This window comes from Lepidochelys kempii, chromosome 2 (assembly GCF_965140285.1).
Source record: "Lepidochelys kempii isolate rLepKem1 chromosome 2, rLepKem1.hap1, whole genome shotgun sequence".
NCBI classification, from domain to species: domain Eukaryota; kingdom Metazoa; phylum Chordata; order Testudines; family Cheloniidae; genus Lepidochelys; species Lepidochelys kempii.
The window spans coordinates 248599760-248619569 of NC_136381.1; the positions used below are offsets into that span (position 1 = coordinate 248599760).

At 42.2% G+C, this 19810-nt stretch overlaps 1 protein-coding gene across 15 annotated transcripts in view; it reads right to left on the reverse strand.

Moving 5' to 3' along the window:
- Positions 1-11724: 11724 nt before the first annotated feature.
- The window catches only part of ZMYND11 (zinc finger MYND-type containing 11), a 160675-nt gene continuing 152589 nt past the window's right edge, over positions 11725-19810 (reverse strand). For 14 of the 15 annotated variants that reach the window (XM_073334521.2, XM_073334520.2, XM_073334519.2 and 11 more), the window contains 3 exons: positions 18585-18857; positions 17510-17695; positions 11725-13348 (listed from right to left, as the gene is read on the reverse strand). In XM_073334521.2, coding sequence (XP_073190622.1) covers positions 13226-13348; positions 17510-17695; positions 18585-18857 — 582 coding nt within the window. In that variant the 3' untranslated portion in view covers positions 11725-13225. The remainder of the gene's footprint in view (positions 13349-17509; positions 17696-18584; positions 18858-19810) is intronic. The other variant, XM_073334522.2, reaches the window with a different exon arrangement.

A 19810-nucleotide genomic window follows, 5' to 3' on the forward strand; every position in this document is an offset into this window, starting at 1 on the left:
ACAGGTTTTGTAGCAGTAGGACACCATGTGTGGTGGGTTCATAGGTGGAGGTGGGAGTTACAGCGTTTAAGGCCGAGTTCCCCAATAGCTCTTTAAAGCACAGAGTGTTAAACATAACTAGATGTTTAATAGCCCAACGGTTTGGAAAAGGAGGCTCTTACACAAACACAAGCCGAAACTTAAAAGATGCCTAGAAAAAGACAAGGAAATAACAATTCATGTGTGCATATATGTTGTCAGAAAAAATACCTTGGTACATTGTTGAGCGCTCCATAGCATCCCAGTTCAGACCCTCTGACCGTGCACTCTCCATGCGCAGCTTTTAGCTTACTCAGCACTGCTTTTTCCCTGTCTGGCCTCCCCTCATAGCTCTCTTCTCATGCAGAGCTTTCCCTGTTAGCTCACTCCTCCTGCAGAACTTGCCCCACAGAGGCATGCCTACTAGCTTTGCCTGACTAGGTACCTGAGTGTCCCGCACAGCTCTTGCTGTCTAGCTAAGGGTGTTCCCTATTTACCTGCTATGCTAGTGTCCTCTCAGTACACAACTGTCAATTAGTTTCTCTGCTCATGTTCCCATGACATGTTTGTATTGTTTGCAGCCTCCCATGACCTGCCAGGTGCCTTCCATAAGTAAGTGAGGTGGGAAACAGCCAGCAACATAGTCCCTCCTAGCTACACAGGGCAAGCCTCCCTCGTGACAAATCCCCCACCCCAAAGTAAAATTCTTTGTGTGTGGGGGGGAAATCCCCCCAAATTTTCAAGACGAGAGCAAAATGATGCAGTCAGACCTGGTGTGCTCCTATTGTTTGCCATACAGGTTGGTCAGGCAACTACATATATTCAATTTTGTTGTGTCCCAATGAGTTTCAAGGCCCTTCACCCAAAGGTGTTACTCAGTTATAATCTGGGGTAGGGCAACATCTGTAAATCCTTGAATGTGCATGTTTCTTGGGGAGTGGACAAAGGTATTTCCTATTACTGAATCTTGTGTGTGCTGCCCTCTTAAGAACATGGTTTAGCTGTATGAAAAGAGTTTAGAGCAAAAGGTTAACACCCTTTCTGAAAGTGATCTGTGGGCATTAGTGAGAACAGAGCTGTACCGAGTCTGAGGTTTAAATATAAATGTTGTGGTAGTTCTTTGCCAAGTCACAAGGTGAGTGAAACTGTCATGCCTTTAGGTCAGATTTCCCCCTTGTTTCTTATGTATTGGCATAGAAGGCTTTTCTATTTAGCTCCCTAGATGATTAATTGTGGCATTAGAGGTTGCTGGGAGCTAGTGCATAACCAAGAAATATTTTTTTTTGGTAGCTTTTCTTGCTCCATAAAATGGTGGTAGTTTAACCTGTAGGTAGCTGCATGCCTCTCTTCTGACTTGTGAAGAAATAGAAAGCAGCGCTATCAATTGTCTCCCCATCAGCAGAGCAATTAATACAACTGAGAGCAAATTGCAACACTCAGGAAGCCTGTTTCCATTTCTGTAAGGGTGGGAGCTGGTGCACCTTCTTAGGCCCAGCTGTGCGGGCTACGGTTTGCAATGGACAGATCACGGGAAATGTAACCCTTATGTACATATTGTCGTCTCCAGATTGGCTATGAGGCCAACTTACAATTCTCCTCTCACTTGAGCGTTCACTGGGGAATGATACTCGTTCCTCTTCATAATTGTTGTTAACAAGGTGGTGTAATGAACTAGCTTTTCTTTTTGTGTGCGTGTCCAAACAACTGATTGCTGCTGAACAGACTTGGAACTGCCTGTCTGGTTGTGTTATATGTCTCATGCTGCTGCTTACAGCAAAAAAAGATTGTATCCCCATAGCTGCTGTGAAGTCAGTGACTATAGTGTGCAGCACAGTAACAGCTGTGAAGTCCTAGGCATCCAAAAATGTGTTATATTGGTATTAAGGTGAGCTGTGAATTCTTGGGAACCCAGATGGCCAAGGATGAACTTCGCTTATTTGAGCGTGTATAATAATCTGGTTACTGTAGATGCATACTCCTGCCCTCTATTGGATGGTATCAGAATGGCTCTATCTGTGAGGCACTGCTTAGTGAATACAGACATGCTTGATCCCTACACGGGTCTCTACATGCCCAAGCAGCGACTCTCCCCTGCTGGAGTCTCTCTCTACAGCAAGGGATGACTCCCAGCAGCAGAGAAAGGCTCTGGTAGGGGGCAGACCACAGAGAAAGGCTAGAGCTGCCCTCACCTTTTCCCAGTGCCTCCCCAGCCAGAGCCCATTGCTGACATGTGTGGCTACACACTGCAGTCTGGACACAGCCTGATTTTCACTGTGACATGTAGCTACACCCACCCTCCATGCCACTGACAGGTGTGCAGCGTAGATACAGCTTAAAAATAGCTGTGCGCACATTGTGTCTCCAGCTCTCAACCCCAGGTGGTCTGGCGGGAGATGGTATATGCAAAAAGAAAAGGAGTACTTGTGGCACCTTAGAGACTAACCAATTTATTTGAGCATAAGCTTTCGTGAGCTACAGCTCACTTCATCGGATGCATACTGTGGAAAGTACAGAAGATGTTTTTATACACACAGACCATGAAAAAATGGGCGTTTATCACTACAAAAGGTTTTCTCTCCCCCACCCCACTCTCCTTACAATGTGTATGATAATCAAGGTGGGCCATTTCCAGCACAGATCCAGGTTTTCTCCCCCCCTTCTCCCCCCCCCCCCCGAAAACCCCCCACTCTCCTGTTGGTAATAGCTTATCTTATCACTTTAGATAAGCTATTACCAACAGGAGAGTGGTTTTTGGGAGGTGGGGGTGGGGAGAAAACCTGGATCTGTGCTGGAAATGGCCCACCTTGATTATCATACACATTGTAAGGAGAGTGATCACTTTAGATAAGCTATTACCAGCAGGAGAGTGGGGTGGGGGAGAGAAAACCTTTTGTAGTGATAAAAGCCCATTTTTTCATGGTCTGTGTGTATAAAAACATCTTCTGTACTTTCCACAGTATGCATCCGATGAAGTGAGCTGTAGCTCACGAAAGCTTATGCTCAAATAAATTGGCTAGTCTCTAAGGTGCCACAAGTCCTCCTTTTCTTTTTGCGAATACAGACTAACACAGCTGTTACTCTGAAACCTACACATGGTATAGTAACCCAGTTGGCAACAAAGGGTGCATTGCCTTTTAATATCCCTTAATTAATAGCTTTACCTTTCTACCTGAAATTTACATGCTCAGCTGTTTGTAAATGTTTACTCCTAAAGCCTTGTCTACATTAGAAAAGTGTGTCAAAAAGCTGAGCCTCTGGGCCATTGGCTTTGTTAATATACATATACATTGCATTCTGCTGTAACAGACCTCCCCCAGGAACCAATAAAGCAGTTCATAGAAACAGTTTCACATGGTGTCAAGGTTCCTCCCCCACTCTGAACTCTAGGGTACAGATGTGGGGACCTGCATGAAAAACCTCCTAAGCTTATCTTTACCAGCTTAGGTCAAAACTTCCCCAAGGTACAAAATATTACACCTTGTACTGGCCGCTACCACCACCAAACTAATACTGGTTACTGGGGAAGAGCTGTTTGGACGCGTCCTTCCCCCCAAAATACTTCCCAAAACCTTGCACCCCACTTCCTGGGCAAGGTTTGGTAAAAAGCCTCACCAATTTGCCTAGGTGACTACAGACCCAGACCCTTGGATCTTAAGAACAATGAACAATCCTCCCAACACTTGCACCCCCCCTTTCCTGGGAAATGTTGGATAAAAAGCCTCACCAATTTGCCTAGGTGACCACAGACCCAAACCCTTGGATCTGAGAACAATGAAAAAGCATTCAGTGTTTTACAAGAAGACTTTTAATAAAAAATAGAAGTAAATAGAAATAAATAAATCCCCCCTGTAAAATCAGGATGGTAGATACCTTACAGGGTAATTAGATTCAAAAACATAGAGAACCCCTCTAGGCAAAACCTTAAGTTACAAAAAAGATACACAGACAGAAATAGTTATTCTATTCAGCACAATTCTTTTCTCAGCCATTTAAACAAATCATAATCTAACACATACCTAGCTAGATTACTTACTAAAAGTTCTAAGACTCCATTCCTGTTCTGTCCCTGGCCAAGACGACTACAGACAGACACAGACCCTTTGTTTCTCTCCCTCCTCCCAGCTTTTGAAAGTATCTTGTCTCCTCATTGGTCATTTTGGTCAGGTGCCAGCGAGGTTACCTTTAGCTTCTTAACCCTTTACAGGTGAGAGGAGCTTTCCCCTGGCCAGGAGGGATTTCAAAGGGGTTTACCCTTCCCTTTATATTTATGACACATGGTATCATCTGTATATGGAATTCTAGTTTATTTTTAGGAACATCTGTGAGGCCAATTCTGTTCTCCCAGCAGCTTTACACTAATTTGATTGACTTCAACAGAGTTACTCCTGATTTGCATGAGTTGGAAAGCAGAATCAGGCCCATATTTCTTGTAAGTAAACATATACCTGTCTAGCCCTTTTAAAAGGGACTGATGTCTCATCAAGTCCTTGGATGTAAAGGGTAGGAAATGTTTTCAGTTGCTTCTGTAGTATTTGACTTTTTTTTTTTAATAAGAAAAGTCTCAGCAAAGCACACCCTGTTTTTAATTCACTTTTCTTTGTAATTCCTTTAACATTCTTCACATATTTTGCCAACAACTTAAAGAAACTTTGGGATTGCTGTAGTCCTGATGGTATGCAAAACCTAGCAATGGTAGAAGAGTCCAAGATAATTTCTTATTCGTTCTGTTTCTGTCTCTAATTTCAAGCACTTCACATTCTAAGATTGTTAACGGAGAGTTAGAGCTTAAAACTAGTCTTGAGCCTATAGTCTTCTAGAAATGGATTTGATTAGTTTAAAATGTAAGTATTTTTCAAGCTTTTAGTGGTTCAAAGTAGTTGGGTTTTTCAACAGCCACTTTAACCTTAAACTTCCTCCATGAAAAAACAGTGGAAACATTACACTTGTCACAGCACGGGTAGAACTTTTCCACTTAACTTCCTTAATGGAAAACAATACAGGAAGAGTGTTTCTGGGTTTTATACTCACCCTTTAATTTGATTTACTAAGGCAGTTGGAAAGCATATGTATAGCTCACATATGTGCACTCACTCAATGTAGCTAAAATTGTCCGAGTAGCACATAACTACCAGTAGCAAATCCCAAACATATTTCATATAGACAGGTTTCAGAGTAACAGCCGTGTTAGTCTGTATTCGCAAAAAGAAAAGGAGTACTTGTGGCACCTTAGAGACTAACCAATTTATTTGAGCATAAGCTTTTGTGAGCTACAGCTCACTTCATCGGATGCATTCAGTGGAAAGTGTAGAAGATCTTTTTATGTACACACAAAGCATGAAAAAATACCTCCTCCCACCCCACTCTCCTGCTGCTAATAGCTTATCTAAAGTGATCACTCTCCTTACAATGTGTATGATAATCAAGTTGGGCCATGTCCAGCACAAATCCAGGTTTTTTCACCCAGCAGGAGAGTTGGTTTGTGTGTGTGTGTGTGTGTGTGTGTGTGAGAAAACCTGGATTTGTGCTGGAAATGGCCCAACTTGATTATCATACACATTGTAAGGAGAGTGATCACTTTAGATAAGCTATTAGCAGCAGGAGAGTGGGGTGGGAAGAGGTATTTTTTCATGCTTTGTGTGTACATAAAAAGATCTTCTACACTTTCCACAGTATGCATCAGATGAAGTGAGCTGTAGCTCACGAAAGCTTATGCTCAAATAAATTGGTTAGTCTCTAAGGTGCCACAAGTACTCCTTTTCATATTTCATATACTCAGTCATCTAGGAAAAGCAAACAAGCCAAGAGCTGTGCCTCTTACACCACTTAAAGGAAGCAGGAGGCAAAATGACAATTTTTGGGCAGGACGGGTTGGGTGGACTGGTTTTGGAGGGGCTCAGCTAAATGGAAAGAGAAGGGAGGGTGAGGTGGACAGGACACAGAGAAGGCACAAGTGCGGAGTGAAGCAGAGGTGATGGGACTGTGAGGGAAGGAGAAGTTTAGAGCAAACAGCCAATCAGCCCAGGGCAGAGAACAGCAGGGACTATTGTCACTGGAACATCCAGGGGTTCCTGGGGTGGCTGCGTCTGCTCTTAAGGGCTAGACTTTGGCTGGCTCCCTTCTGCAGTTGGCCCCACCAAAGGCCACATGGCTGGGATGTCGGGGGTGGGGGGGAATAGGACACACCACCTAGATCTTACTGCCCTTCCATGCTGGGGAAAAGGGTACTCACAGGGGTGGGCAATGGTTTGGGAATCCCTGACAGCACAGCTCCCTTGAGGAGACACCAGACAGGACATAGGAGGCACAAAGTCTCAGTGTGGATATTTTGTGTCCCTAGTGCAGCCCTGAGAATGCAAAGGTGCCTGCAGGGGCTGGGTGTGGGGGCTCAAGCCTCACTTTCCTGACAGGGCCCTGTCTCTTCAATGGAGAAATGGAAAGTGTGAATGCCAGCAGGGACCCTCACAGCGTTCCTGGTGCATCGGGGGGTGGTTGGGGGGGGATATGTCACCTTACAACATGATCAGGTCCAAATTGGAGAGTCCATATCAATCTGCTGGGACAGGCTGCTCCCGGGTGTTAACAGCACCAATAACAGACTAGGGAGAAAGGAGGTCCTGGCCTGTCAGAAAAGCAGCTGCAGCATCCCAAGCTTCCCTCAGTCTCTCAAACAGCAGGGACAGCAGCTGGGAACCTCCCCTCCTGTCATCCCAAGTAGGAGCTGTGGCAGTGGCAAAAGTCCCTCCCACTCCCAGTGCTGCTGGAAGCGACAGTTGCTCTCCCCACACCTCATGAGCCTGTGCAGTTTGGCCTCCCACCTCTAACAAGGGGAGTAGCAGAGGCAATAAAACCCCTTGTTTCAGGACTGAGCTTGACAAGTTTATAGAGGGGATCGTAGGAAAAGATTGCTTATGGTGGCATTTGACCCACTGGTGACTGCTATTAACGAATATCTCCAACAGCCGGAGATGGGACACCAGATGGAGAGGGCACTGAATTATTACAGTGAATTTGTTCCCAGGTGGGTCTCACTGATGGTCATATTTGGGATTGGGATGGAATGTTCCACCATCTCAGGCTTGAAGAGCTTTGGGGTTTTTTCACTTTCCTCTGCAGCATGACCATGGGGCATTTGCTGGTTTGAATAAAGTAAATGGTGAATTCTCTGTAACTTGAAGTCTTTAACTCAAGCTTAGAGGACTTCTTCAGTAACTCAGCCAGAAGTTTTGGACCTACCTCAGGCAGGGGTGGGTGAAGTTCTGTGGTCCATGATGTGTGGCAGGTCAGCCAAGATGCTCATGATCCCATCCCAAAAACACACACACCAGAACAATCCAGAGACAGTGTGTAACATTGTACTGCATTAAGAAGGACCCACCTGCACGCTGGGGTGAGACCCAACAAACCAGAGTGGGAAGCCCCCCCAGGACAGGAGCAGTTGTGAATTGAGCTCACTCTCCAACACCTTCTCTTAATGGCCTCCCACCCCTGGGGCAGGACCCATTCCCTGCCTGGGGCCTCCCTTCTCTTGGGGTAGGGAAGTTGGGGGTCCCTAATTGCTATTGTGCACTGGGTCCCACTGAGGATTAATCCCATAAAGGATTATGGGAATTTTAGAAATGTGTAAACCATTTTATTCCTGGGCTAGACTGTTCCAAGTCGTAATTCCTTGATATAGCCTTGGATGCAGTAAAAGTTATATGGGTAGGTGCAAATTTTGTCTTACTGCATTCAAACAAACGTGTGTGACTCGCTCTTAGAGAGAAGGATACGGTCAGATCTTTAGCTCATTTAGTTGCCTATGAGCCATGGCTCTGCAAAACAGTTTGTGAACCATGTACCTCTACTGTGTTAATAAGTAGTGTCCCAGCTTATATGAAATGGGACTACTTGAGCATGCAAACTTAGTGTTTATTTCCCATCTGCATCAGAAAGTAAAACTTGACCACCTGACGATGGCAATGACCATTCAAGACATGTGAACACAGCCAAGGTGAACTGATTTTAAATTATCCCACCAATTTTCCCATTGTTTGTCGGGCTTTGGTAGTGGGCATTGGCAGGAACAAAACACTCACCTGACTCCTCTCATGAGGTTAGCATGCCCTGATTTTTCTTGGTAGTGTGCTCAATTGCCAAATCTCTTGTCCAACGTGCAGATGTTCACAAGCCCCAGATGCCCCTCGCAGGAGGTTCATTAGCTCAACACTTTGCTGCTAGACTTCTGCTAGTCTTAGTGGCTAGTACACCACAGCACACCAACTTTAAGGAACAAATGAATAGATGGCAGGAGAGAGCACATATGCAGATGTGGCTCAATGACAGGAAACACTGAAGAGAAAGTTGCTTACAGACAGCCCCCCAACCTGAAGCAAATACTCACCAGCAAGCACACACCACACAACAAAAACACTAACCCAGGAACCTATCCTTGCAACAAAGCCTGTTGCCAACTGTATCTACATATCTATTCAGGGGACACCATCATAGGGCCTAATCACATCAGCCACACTATCAGAGGCTCGTTCACCTGCACACCTACCAATGTGATATATCATAGAATCATAGAATATCAGGGTTGGAAGGGACCCCAGAAGGTCATCTAGTCCAACCCCCTGCTCAAAGCAGGACCAATTCCCAGTTAAATCATCCCAGCCAGGGCTTTGTCAAGCCTGACCTTAAAAACCTCTAAGGAAGGAGATTCTACCACCTCCCTAGGTAACGCATTCCAGTGTTTCACCACCCTCTTAGTGAAAAAGTTTTTCCTAATATCCAATCTAAACCTCCCCCACTGCAACTTGAGACCATTACTCCTCGTTGTCATCTGCTACCATTGAGAACAGTCTAGAGCCATGCTCTTTGGAACCCCCTTTCAGGTAGTTGAAAGCAGCTATCAAATCCCCCCTCATTCTTCTCTTCTGCAGGCTAAACAATCCCAGCTCCCTCAGCCTCTCCTCATAACTCATGTGTTCCAGTCCCCTAATCATTTTTGTTGCCCTTCGCTGGACTCTCTCCAATTTATCCACATCCTTCTTGAAGTGTGCGGCCCAAAACTGGACACAGTACTCCAGATGAGGCATCACCAATGTCGAATAGAGGGGAACGATCACGTCCCTCGATCTGCTCGCTATGCCCCTACTTATACATCCCAAAATGCCATTGGCCTTCTTGGCAACAAGGGCACACTGCTGACTCATATCCAGCTTCTCGTCCACTGTCACCCCTAGGTCCTTTTCCGCAGAACTGCTGCCTAGCCATTCGGTCCCTAGTCTGTAGCTGTGCATTGGGTTCTTCCATCCTAAGTGCAGGACCCTGCACTTATCCTTATTGAACCTCATCAGATTCCTTTTGGCCCAATCTTCCAATTGGTCTAGGTCCTTCTGTATCCTATCCCTCCCCTCCAGCGTATCTACCACTCCTCCCAGTTTAGTATCATCCGCAAATTTGCTGAGAGTGCAATCCACACCATCCTCCAGATCATTTATGAAGATATTGAATAAAACCGGCCCCAGGACCGACCCTTGGGGCACTCCACTTGATACCGGCTGCCAACTAGACATGGAGCCATTGATCACTACCCGTTGAGCCCGACAATCTAGCCAGCTTTCTACCCACCTTATAGTGCATTCATCCAGCCCATACTTCCTTAACTTGCTGACAAGAATACTGTGGGAGACCGTGTCAAAAGCTTTGCTAAAGTCAAGAAACAATACATCCACTGCTTTCCCTTCATCCACAGAACCAGTAATCTCATCATAAAAGGCGATTAGATTAGTCAGGCATGACCTTCCCTTGGTGAATCCATGCTGGCTGTTCCTGATCACTTTCCTCTCATGCAAGTGCTTCAGGATTGATTCTTTGAGGACCTGCTCCATGATTTTTCCAGGGACTGAGGTGAGGCTGACTGGCCTGTAGTTCCCAGGATCTTCCTTCTTCCCTTTTTTAAAGATTGGCACTACATTAGCCTTTTTCCAGTCATCCGGGACTTCCCCGGTTTGCCACGAGTTTTCAAAGATAATGGCCAGTGGCTCTGCAATCACAGCCGCCAATTCCTTCAGCACTCTCGGATGCAACTCGTCCGGCCCCATGGACTTGTGCATGTCCAGCTTTTCTAAATAGTCCCTAATCACCTGTCTCCACATCTTTGCTCTAAATCAGTGGTTTTCAACCTGTGATCTGTGGACCCCTGGAGGGGGGGGAAGGCACAGACTATATCTAAGATTTCCAAAGGGGCCCACGCCTTCACTCACATTTTTTTAGGGGTCTGCAAATGAAAAAAGGTTGAAAACCACTTGTCTAAATAATTCCTGCTCAGTATTCATCTACAAGATGGCTGTTACTATTAGTCTGTAATCTCCCGGCATTGCCTGTCACAGCTGTCTAAGTCGCATGTTAAGATGTGTTTCAAGTTTGTGACTGAACAGTAGAAAAAGTGGTTAACATATCTGAGAGATTGTTGAGGGGTAAAAAAGCAATACTTTCCTGGGGAAAAACTGTATCTGAGACAATCTTTTGAAATGAGCATGACGTGTATATAATATCTAGTAATGGCCCAGGAAAGAAGTGAGAGGTTGTTTCTCAACAGTATATTCTGGTTTCTGATATTCATTTAGCTACCAAACAATGAGGTCATAGACCCCTGGACCTCGACAGTCTGGTTACTCTGACATAACACAAAGGGTGGCAGGTAGACAAACACACACTGATGATAGAAATGACTTTGATTCAGATGCAGACCCTATCTTGCAACCTTAAACAGTGATTTTTCCAGTCACGCCTGCTACAGATACCAGACAGTATTTCTATTGAATCGCAGAGAATTTTTTCATCCAAATGGAGGGATTTTCTTTGCTAATGTAGGGAGAGAGTATCCAGAAATAGCATTTCTGAAAAATCGCTATCATTATAAATCAGACCCCTGAAACCAAAAAGTGTATATTTTCTGTAAGAGGCCAGAATTAACATGGACACTTTCATAGAGCAGCGAGGTTTTTTTTTTTAAATACATTTATTAACCAATGTTAACACATTAAATGACTCTATATATTGCTAGTCAGAGCAGCTTACAAAATGCCAGAATGCATCATAGAACTGGACAGCCACAATGAATAATTACAATGTGCATAGTGGCTAAGCTCAACACTTTAATATAGCTTTATGATTTGCAGAAAAATTAATTTTTAAATCATGATTCCTAAAACAATCAATTGTAATTTTACCTAAAACTTATACAAAACCAGGCCACAATTTTTTAAACTTTTTTTTAACACACAGTTTTCACGCTGTAGTAACTTGGAAATGTGCAACCGTGTCAACAGAGACAAAAAAGCCAAAGTAACACGAATCTTACTTTCATGCAGCTATCAGTTAAATATTACATATTCTGGAATGATTTTACACCAAAAATATTTCCACAATAACTTGCTTTCATAGGGGTGGATCGAAGTTTTGGAACTCGTAAAGTAATCGAACAAGATTTATTTTTAGTTGTGATGTGTTTTACCGTCACAACACAGAGGCGACCAACGTTAATTACACAGTTATCAGGCAATAACAGTCTGTGGTAATTCAAGCTACTAACTAGTTACTATTGTTTCCAATCAACTTACCATGTAGTTTTTTTCAACATATTGGGCATTAATTGGCAGTATCAAATCAATTAACTTGTATCACCACTGTAAGTAAAAAAGATCAGGATTTCAATGGCAGTTCACAGAAGACTTAGTTATACTTTAATCTTTATACTGACCCTGACAAATCCTAAAGAAAACTTTTTTGAAAGGCTTTCCTCCTGATTCTTCCGCTTCCATCGTTCCATCATGTAATTGCTTTCAATAAATATCAAAGATCTAAATAAATATTTACAAATTATTCCTCTAACTTCTCAAAAAATAGCTAGGATGATTAATGGGCATTTGACTCAGTCTAAGACCAACCTTTAAAAGAAACTAAAATGGTGAGACACTTTAAAAGAAAAGCTGTTTAAGTAAGCTTTACACCTATTTAAAAAATTGTCTCTGAATATGGATGCAATTCATATAACTATATATAAAACAAAACAAAAAAATCATTTTTCAACTATCGATCCATTCCTATTGGTAATGCTTCTTAATCCAGACATTCCGCAAAATACAGACTTTTTACAAATCACGGCATCTTTAGTACAAGAAAATTAACATGCATTATTCTTCATTCTGAGTACAGTGATGGAGCTCATTAATAGGCAATGACCCATTACTACAAACATAACGGCTTCTGTGAAACTTAAGTGCTATTTTTCCTTTTATTATTAAGTTGCAATGGAATAGGTGACACCGGATAATAGGCTGTCAAATGACCTTGGGTTGGGGGCTTAGAGGGAGGGGGGAAGCATTAAAGATATTTTTATGCCTCGTCTATAATTCAATGTATGAATAAAGGTAGTTTTTTTGGCTTTTCTTTTTCTTGTTACAAGCACTCATGTTAGGACAAGGATGAAATGTGCAAACTTTAAAATTTAAATATTCATTTTTCTCTAAGATCCAGCTCAGCAAAAATTACCCCAGTCCCCTGTGATTTGAAACTACAAGATCAAAGCTAATATTTTGTTATAAAAGTTATATATTGAAAAGAAATAATGAAAAAAACACAACAGGGAAACGTTTAAGAAAAAATAGGCAGGACTAGCACCTGCTGTGTCAACCCTGTTCCCTAAATTCAATCATGTACCCACTGGTATAACCAATAGATAATGCCTTTAAACAGTAAAATTAAGCTGAACAAAACCAGCTCACCAAGGTTAGGAAATAAATGTTACATCAAGGTAGTATGCTTTTTTTCTGAAACAGTTCTATAGTTCTTACATTCAGATCTAACTTTTAAGTGTTCCTCTCATTAAGCTCATGTTGTTTTTCTTTTTAAATCTGTTGCTTTTAAAGATTAAAATCTCTGTAAAACCTAAAAATGTTTTAAAATGCAACAAATCCTCTATTTAAAATTATTTAAAGTAACCTGCTCCCACTGATGTTAAATTCAGTAGACTGACAAAATTTCGGAGGAGCATTAAACAGAAGGTTGAAACTACTGTGCAAAATTTCTTTACGAAAATTGTTTAAAGGCTGGTGCAAAATGGGAAGCAAATTCTAAACAATTTTGGCTTCTTGGAAACAAAAACCGCTGTGTCTGAGAATAGCAATCATCGGGGTGGTTTTCTAGGGGAGGACTAAATCTTTCATCTTTTTCTGCGACAGGTACGTTTGTGTTCAGCATGCCAGTGTTCCTGCTGACACTTGATGGAACAGTAGGAAGTATTCCAGCAGCAGTGGTACATAGCCTCCTCTTCACAGTTGTAGCACTGCAGAGAGAACAAATGGATTACTATCACTCCTAGGAGCAACCCCGACAAATGCAAATTGTTTCTCATCTGCTCGTTTGTTTTCTGTCACTTGCTTGCCTCAGTAGAGACTGTGGAGTATTCCTCTTTTAGTTAGGCAGGTGGTAGCCAAATGCAGGGGGGATTTTTCACCCCTGCTAGGTAAGGACTGCTCTTTCTTTCAGCAGATCCCCTGAGGAAGACTTCGATAGTTGCAAAGTTAGCCTATACTCACACCTCATCGCCTGAATACACAGAGCTTAATTTTCCCAAAAAGTCTGGGGTACCTAAATGAAGTGGCCTCATTTTCAATGGTGCTTAGTACCCGGCAGCTCCTATTGAGAACAATGGAGACTCCATCACATCCGCCTCTCAAGAACAATGTGAGTGCGTGCTGAGCAGCTCTGAAAATCTGGCCACTTAACTACATAATCAAGTGCCGTGATCACCAGTGGTCTGCTGCTCTGTTACTCAGCTGAGGCTTCTTTACCCTGCTCTGCTTAGGCTGTGAAGGCTTTTCTTTATATGAAAAGGGAATTTCTGCTACTCAACACAGTGATAATGAATTTGATTTACACAGCAATAACTTCCAGAGTCTCAAGTTTTCCTGCCTGGGCCCTTCAAGAAGGATGAACAGGTCTTCAGAATTCAAAGGATTTGGTTCTGAAAGGTGAATATTTAAAATCTTTTGCCTTTAATTTCTTTCTACCTGAGTGTCAGGGCAGTGCTGCTTGTACTATTTTATTGTAGTACAACAGAGGTGCAAGCTAACAGGAAAATAACTTGTCTGACAAGGAGACTGGGACCGGATCTGTTGACAAGTCACAGTCTCTAGATTTTTATATCACCCCCATCATTATAGTATCTGAGCACTTCAAAAGCATTACATTTTAACCTCGAAGTATCCCTGTACAATAGGGAAGCACTATTACTAGGTGCTCAGTAACTTTGAAAATCAGGCCCTGGAAGTCCCAGGTTGGGCACTCCCCCAAAATGCGAGGGGACATTTGAAAATCTAGACTGAGATGTCTATTGTTTGACAGGGTACGGGAGGAGGAATACAGTACATCCTCTCCACATGCAGCCACCGAGTCAAAGAATCAGGATTTCACTTTTCATGAAACTTCCCATCTTCCTTTATGTCCCACGTGGTTACAATATAAGATGAAGGATTACTCAGGAAACAAACCCAATTGTCCTGAAGAACTACAGCTTACTAAAACAGACAGAAGAAAAAAATTTATATTGGCTAAGCCAAAAGCCAATAACCATCACCAATAAAGGGACTGCCCAAGCTGCAACTGGAATCCCTTCCCTTTTCTTTTTATAACTCAGCTATAGACAGTTTATCTGTAGCATTTCAAATGAATATCCTCTAGAGATCCATATTCCTGGATTTCATAAAGCTGGCTGTCTAGGCCATTAGGAACATCATCTGAAAAGGAACATGGAACAGATGCATGCCTCTACATTACACAGAGCACGGGAGTCAGCCAAAGATCAGATTCACATTTGCTTGCTAGGAGACTTCAATAAAGCTAAAATGGAGGAGGGCAACTCAGATCCATAGATGGAGAGCCTGCTGCTCCTCTTACACGTCTTCCATAAGTCTCAGACATAAAGCTCCTATATCATCCTACGTGCAGATACCCATAATAGAGGGAGCAAATTGCCAGCTTTAACTCTGAATCTGACTTTTCGAGATGATAACACTACATAATCTTATGACTGTTAACCTTGTCCTCCACCCCCTCGTCTCCTATTGTTACCCATATTTTGCATCTTGTATTAGAGCCAAATTCTCTAGTAGCGTAAATGCGTGAAAGTCCAATGAGTTGTGCTGATTTATACCACCAGAGAATTCAACCCAGTAACAAGACTGTAAACTCTTTGAGGCTGGGACCATTCTCCCTGTGTGTTTGTAGAGCACTTAGCACAATGAGCCCTGATCTTAATTGTGGTATCTATGCGTAACTGAAATAGAAACGTGTAATTAATAATAAAAGCTTTCCCTGGCTTTGGGCTATCCATCACAAAACCATTAATAAGCAAAGCCACTACAACTCATTTGGTATATGCTGATTATAAGAGATTTCAGTAAGAAGGTATCATTACTATAATAGCCGCATGCAGCAGTAGTATTGCACGTAAGCGTCTGTCGTTATTACCGCTGGAGAAAAAATCATTTTGAGGGGTTGCATATTTGGACCATTTCCAACAGTTTGAGGCTGAACAAGTTTTTTTCTAAAAATGTGAGACAGGACTTGCCTGTATGGAATGATTCACTAAAGGCAGCATTTGATGGACCTACTCCCGGGTCCCTAGGTTTGTGTGTGACTGTCAAGTGTGCTCTCTGGCATCAGAAAGGATAACATGTAACTACCTCACTTGGAGGTGGTGTTTGCACATGTCCGTGAGATGCAATGGAATGGGTACCAGTGCATCAATTAGCACTTTCTTTTGAATAAAGTTATCAAACATGACAAACAAATCACAATAAACTAGAATGATTCCAAGTTCTAACAGGGACAGCAGGAGTGCAAGTGTGCATCTATCATAAATTCTACCTATGGGGGACACTTATACAGCTAAATAGTTATCTAGGCTCTCAAGGTAAGTACTGAGGGTACGTCACTATTAGAGACTAAATCACACTCCATCAAGAGATAAAAGTGAGATACTGGTAGAATGATAGATAATTCTATGGGAGCTGTGTTGTTTGACATATTCGATTCCTCTTTAAAACCACCAACAATCTTTGATACTTAGGAAGGGATCTACTGTCCCTACTTGACGTTTTCCTTCTCTCTTCTAAGGGATATAGTTTTCTTTTTACAGAGTATCCTCAAACTACAAAAACAATAGACAGAACTAGTGATTTTGAATATGAACAACCATTGTCAGTGGAAAGAAAAAAATCATTGATACTGGCTTGACACAGAGCTGGTCACTGTGAGAAGGAGGAGGAAGAAAGTGATAGCTGAGTGCTGGCATCCATTATGTTTCCAAGATGAGAGTGCCACCTTGTGGTGAGGCATTAAAACAAGACTCAGCCCTATATACCTGGCAAGATCTATGCAGGAGAGATGTATAGTAGATCTAAGGCCAAACATCCTTTATTTTATAGATTGCTATCAAAATCCTAATGCCACATTTTAAACATTACATCTAGTCCACCTTTTGTCTGATGTTTAGTTGCATGCTCGCTCTCTCTCTCTAAACAGTCCATGTGTTAGAGTAGACCTTCTGCTCCTAATGACAGTAACAAATTTTCCATCTACATCCTATTAGAAATCTGCAGCATTACATGTTAATAATTATTTGTAATGCATTAGTAGCCAAAATTTGCTGGGTGCTGTACTGACATATAGGAAGACATACTTCCAGCCCCAAGAAGCTTACAATCTAGAATGACAAAACACAAAGCATGGGGAAATGGGATACATGGGTGAGCTACGTGTCCAGTTCCAGTTGTTTTATTCAAGTGTAACTATATCCACTTTTTGTATATGCTGCTAGAGGTTCAAGTTTTTAGGAGTGAAGGAGGGATGGGTGAAAGCTTGAGAAATATATTTTGGGTAGTCATTCCATGTATACAGGGTACCATAGAAGGAGGTGTTGAGACATTTGTGAGAGAAGGAAACAAAAGTTGGCATCATTGGCAGATGAATACAAATGGAGACAAGTTAGCTATACTTACTTATACTTATAGCTATCCTATACAAGTGGCTGCTTCACGCAGGGCTTGGAAAGCAAGACAATAAAGTCATAATTTAATGCATACATAGCATAACGGGGAGGCAGTGAAGTGGTTCAAAGGGACATGATTGTAGCCATAGGAAAAAAGGATTATTTTGGAAGCAACATTTTGATGGGCTGGAGAGGGTGGGGTTAGTTTCACATAGGCCTAAGATGAGGAGACGGCAGAACTCAAAGTGAGAGATAACCAAGGCATGGAGTAGAGATTTGGCAATTAGGGTGGCAAGGAAAAGCAGAGGGAGGAGGGGAGACTAGGATGACCCCAAGGTTAATAGCTCAGGGAGAACAGAGTGGTTAACAGTAATGGTGAAAGCACATCCATGCTTCCTGCCGCCTGTACAAAACATTTTCAGTTATTCACTGGTAATAAATCCTGACACTTACCCACTGCTTCTTCTTGGTTTGGGAAATCAGTTGCTTGTGCTGACCTGCTAGTTTCTTAATTTCTTCTACAAACTCTTCTTTGCACTTCTCCTTTACCTGCTTACACTTTCTGTCCATCTCTCCTTGCATGTTGGCTACAGCTTTATTTACAGCTTGCCTTTTGTCCTCCTCCATCTCTGTACGCAGCTGGGATAAGGGAAGCAAGTCAATAAAGAAAGTCAATGCGTATTTGTATTCTTTGGCTACCTCTAAATACCATTACCATAGTAGATGGAGGTCAAACAAAGTAGAATTTTCATTCTTGGAAAATGTAGAAGCTTAAAAACAAATAAAAAACTGACCCCAGCAATTTAGCATACAATACATAGATCACAATCAAAACTTTACAGTAGTTCTACACTGCAAGGCAACTCTGTCAAAGCAGCATCACAGGATTCCACGTGTATTGTGTCAATGACTCTAGATCAGATGTGCTCAGTTTACAAGGGATTTTTTTAATTCTTTTGTACAAATTTACAGTAAGAGCAGATTGGACAAAACCCATGCAAAGAAACTTCACTAAGTATGAAAAAAACACAATGGGTGGAAGAGTTCAAAGGGTAACATTTAAAGATTCAATCTTACCCAAACTGTTTAATGCTCAAGATGAAATAACTGACAAGAAAATTATTTATTCAGTTTCACTTAAAGAGACGATAAAAAACATCTGTATAATCCCACCGCATGACATCACACAGGTGAAGACTGAAGGCATAATTTAGAATCAAACGAGCTGGAAAAGTGTTACTGGGGTCAATTATAATGAATGAATGAAGACAGCTTGATTTTCAGATAGCAGGTTACATCTGCAGGGATAGAAGCTAGAAAAAAACAACTATACTGAATAAACTAAGCACATTTGATATGGACTCTCTGAAATACAATAACCAATGCTGTTTTTACACAGTTTCTTTTGAAAGTTGCACTTTAAAAAAGGATTTTCCCTATTTTCTTAAGAACAGATGACAGAAGACATCAATCTTCTCCCTCCCCAAACCACGTGTGTACAGTTTGGGTTACTTGCGGTGAGGGCTACCTTTTCCACTGCTTCTCGTACAACTCTCTCGGTCTCTCTCTTGTGATCAGCCTTCATCCTGTCTTTGAAGTCATTAAAGATTTTGGTGTATTTGTCATGGCACATGTTCTGACACACTCCATCATTATTGGTCTGGGTGCTCCGATGCAGCATTTTTGGAGAAGAGGCACTTAACTTCTTGGTCTGTGTTGAGACTGAAACCTTTTCAATGGGCTGAGGCATTGTGGGAATTTCCTGGCTTGAACTTACTGCTTCAGTTTCAGGCTCTGGCTCCTACAGAGAAAGAGCAAAATTTCTAACACTTATGTCCAGGACAGACTATAACTCTTAGCATCCAAAAGGAAGGATTCGAATACACTGAAGCTGGCAAAGTTAGGCATACGTTAACATCCCCCTTTACTAGCCAAGACCCTGTTCCTGGAGGGTGCTCAGTGTGATGGAGTGCTGGCAGCGTTAGTCGGAGGCCAAGGCTCCAAAGGACATGACGAATCTCAGTATGTCATCCTTGCCATGCCCCCTTTTTCAGCCAGCACTGCCCATTTGGGGGTTACACTGCATCCACACAAGCCCCTTAGTGAAGGGGTGGCTGCATCCTCTCTTCACTAACACCCTCTCAGAGGGATCCTAGATGTGGGCCCTTAAACCTGAGTTTATTCTAGTGGACGCTGGGCTAAATTGGGCCCAATAGGCTACTTTGGTATTTTATAAGATTTTGCTTACCTCACACGGCTGCTGAGAGGATTAACTAATTGTTTCAAAAGCACTTTGAAACTGAAAGGCTAATCAGATGCCAAGTGTTACTAATAATAACAGAACTAGACACAGATGACCATGAAAGCATTGTGCAGTTACATAATTATCCAGGGAAGAAATCACAGTTACTGTAGAACTGAATTTAGCTCACAGTTCGTAACAGAATAATACTAGTGGTCCATGCTCTTTAAGATATAAGTAATATTACCCCCTCACCTCCATCCCCCAGACCGGGAACTTGAAGTGTTTAAAATCACAAAAAAACCCTGTTTGTTTCCTCTAAGAAAAGATTATTATTTTTTATTTTGATAACCACTTAATGCAGAATGGATAATTAACAAATTCTCTGCAATGTCAAACCATCATTTATCACAATGTCTACTGCTTGGGCTATGCTTTGTTGTTGCCTAAATGACGAGTACAGAAATTATACCCATTAAAAGGTAGATTGTGTATTCCCTTTTGCTACCAAG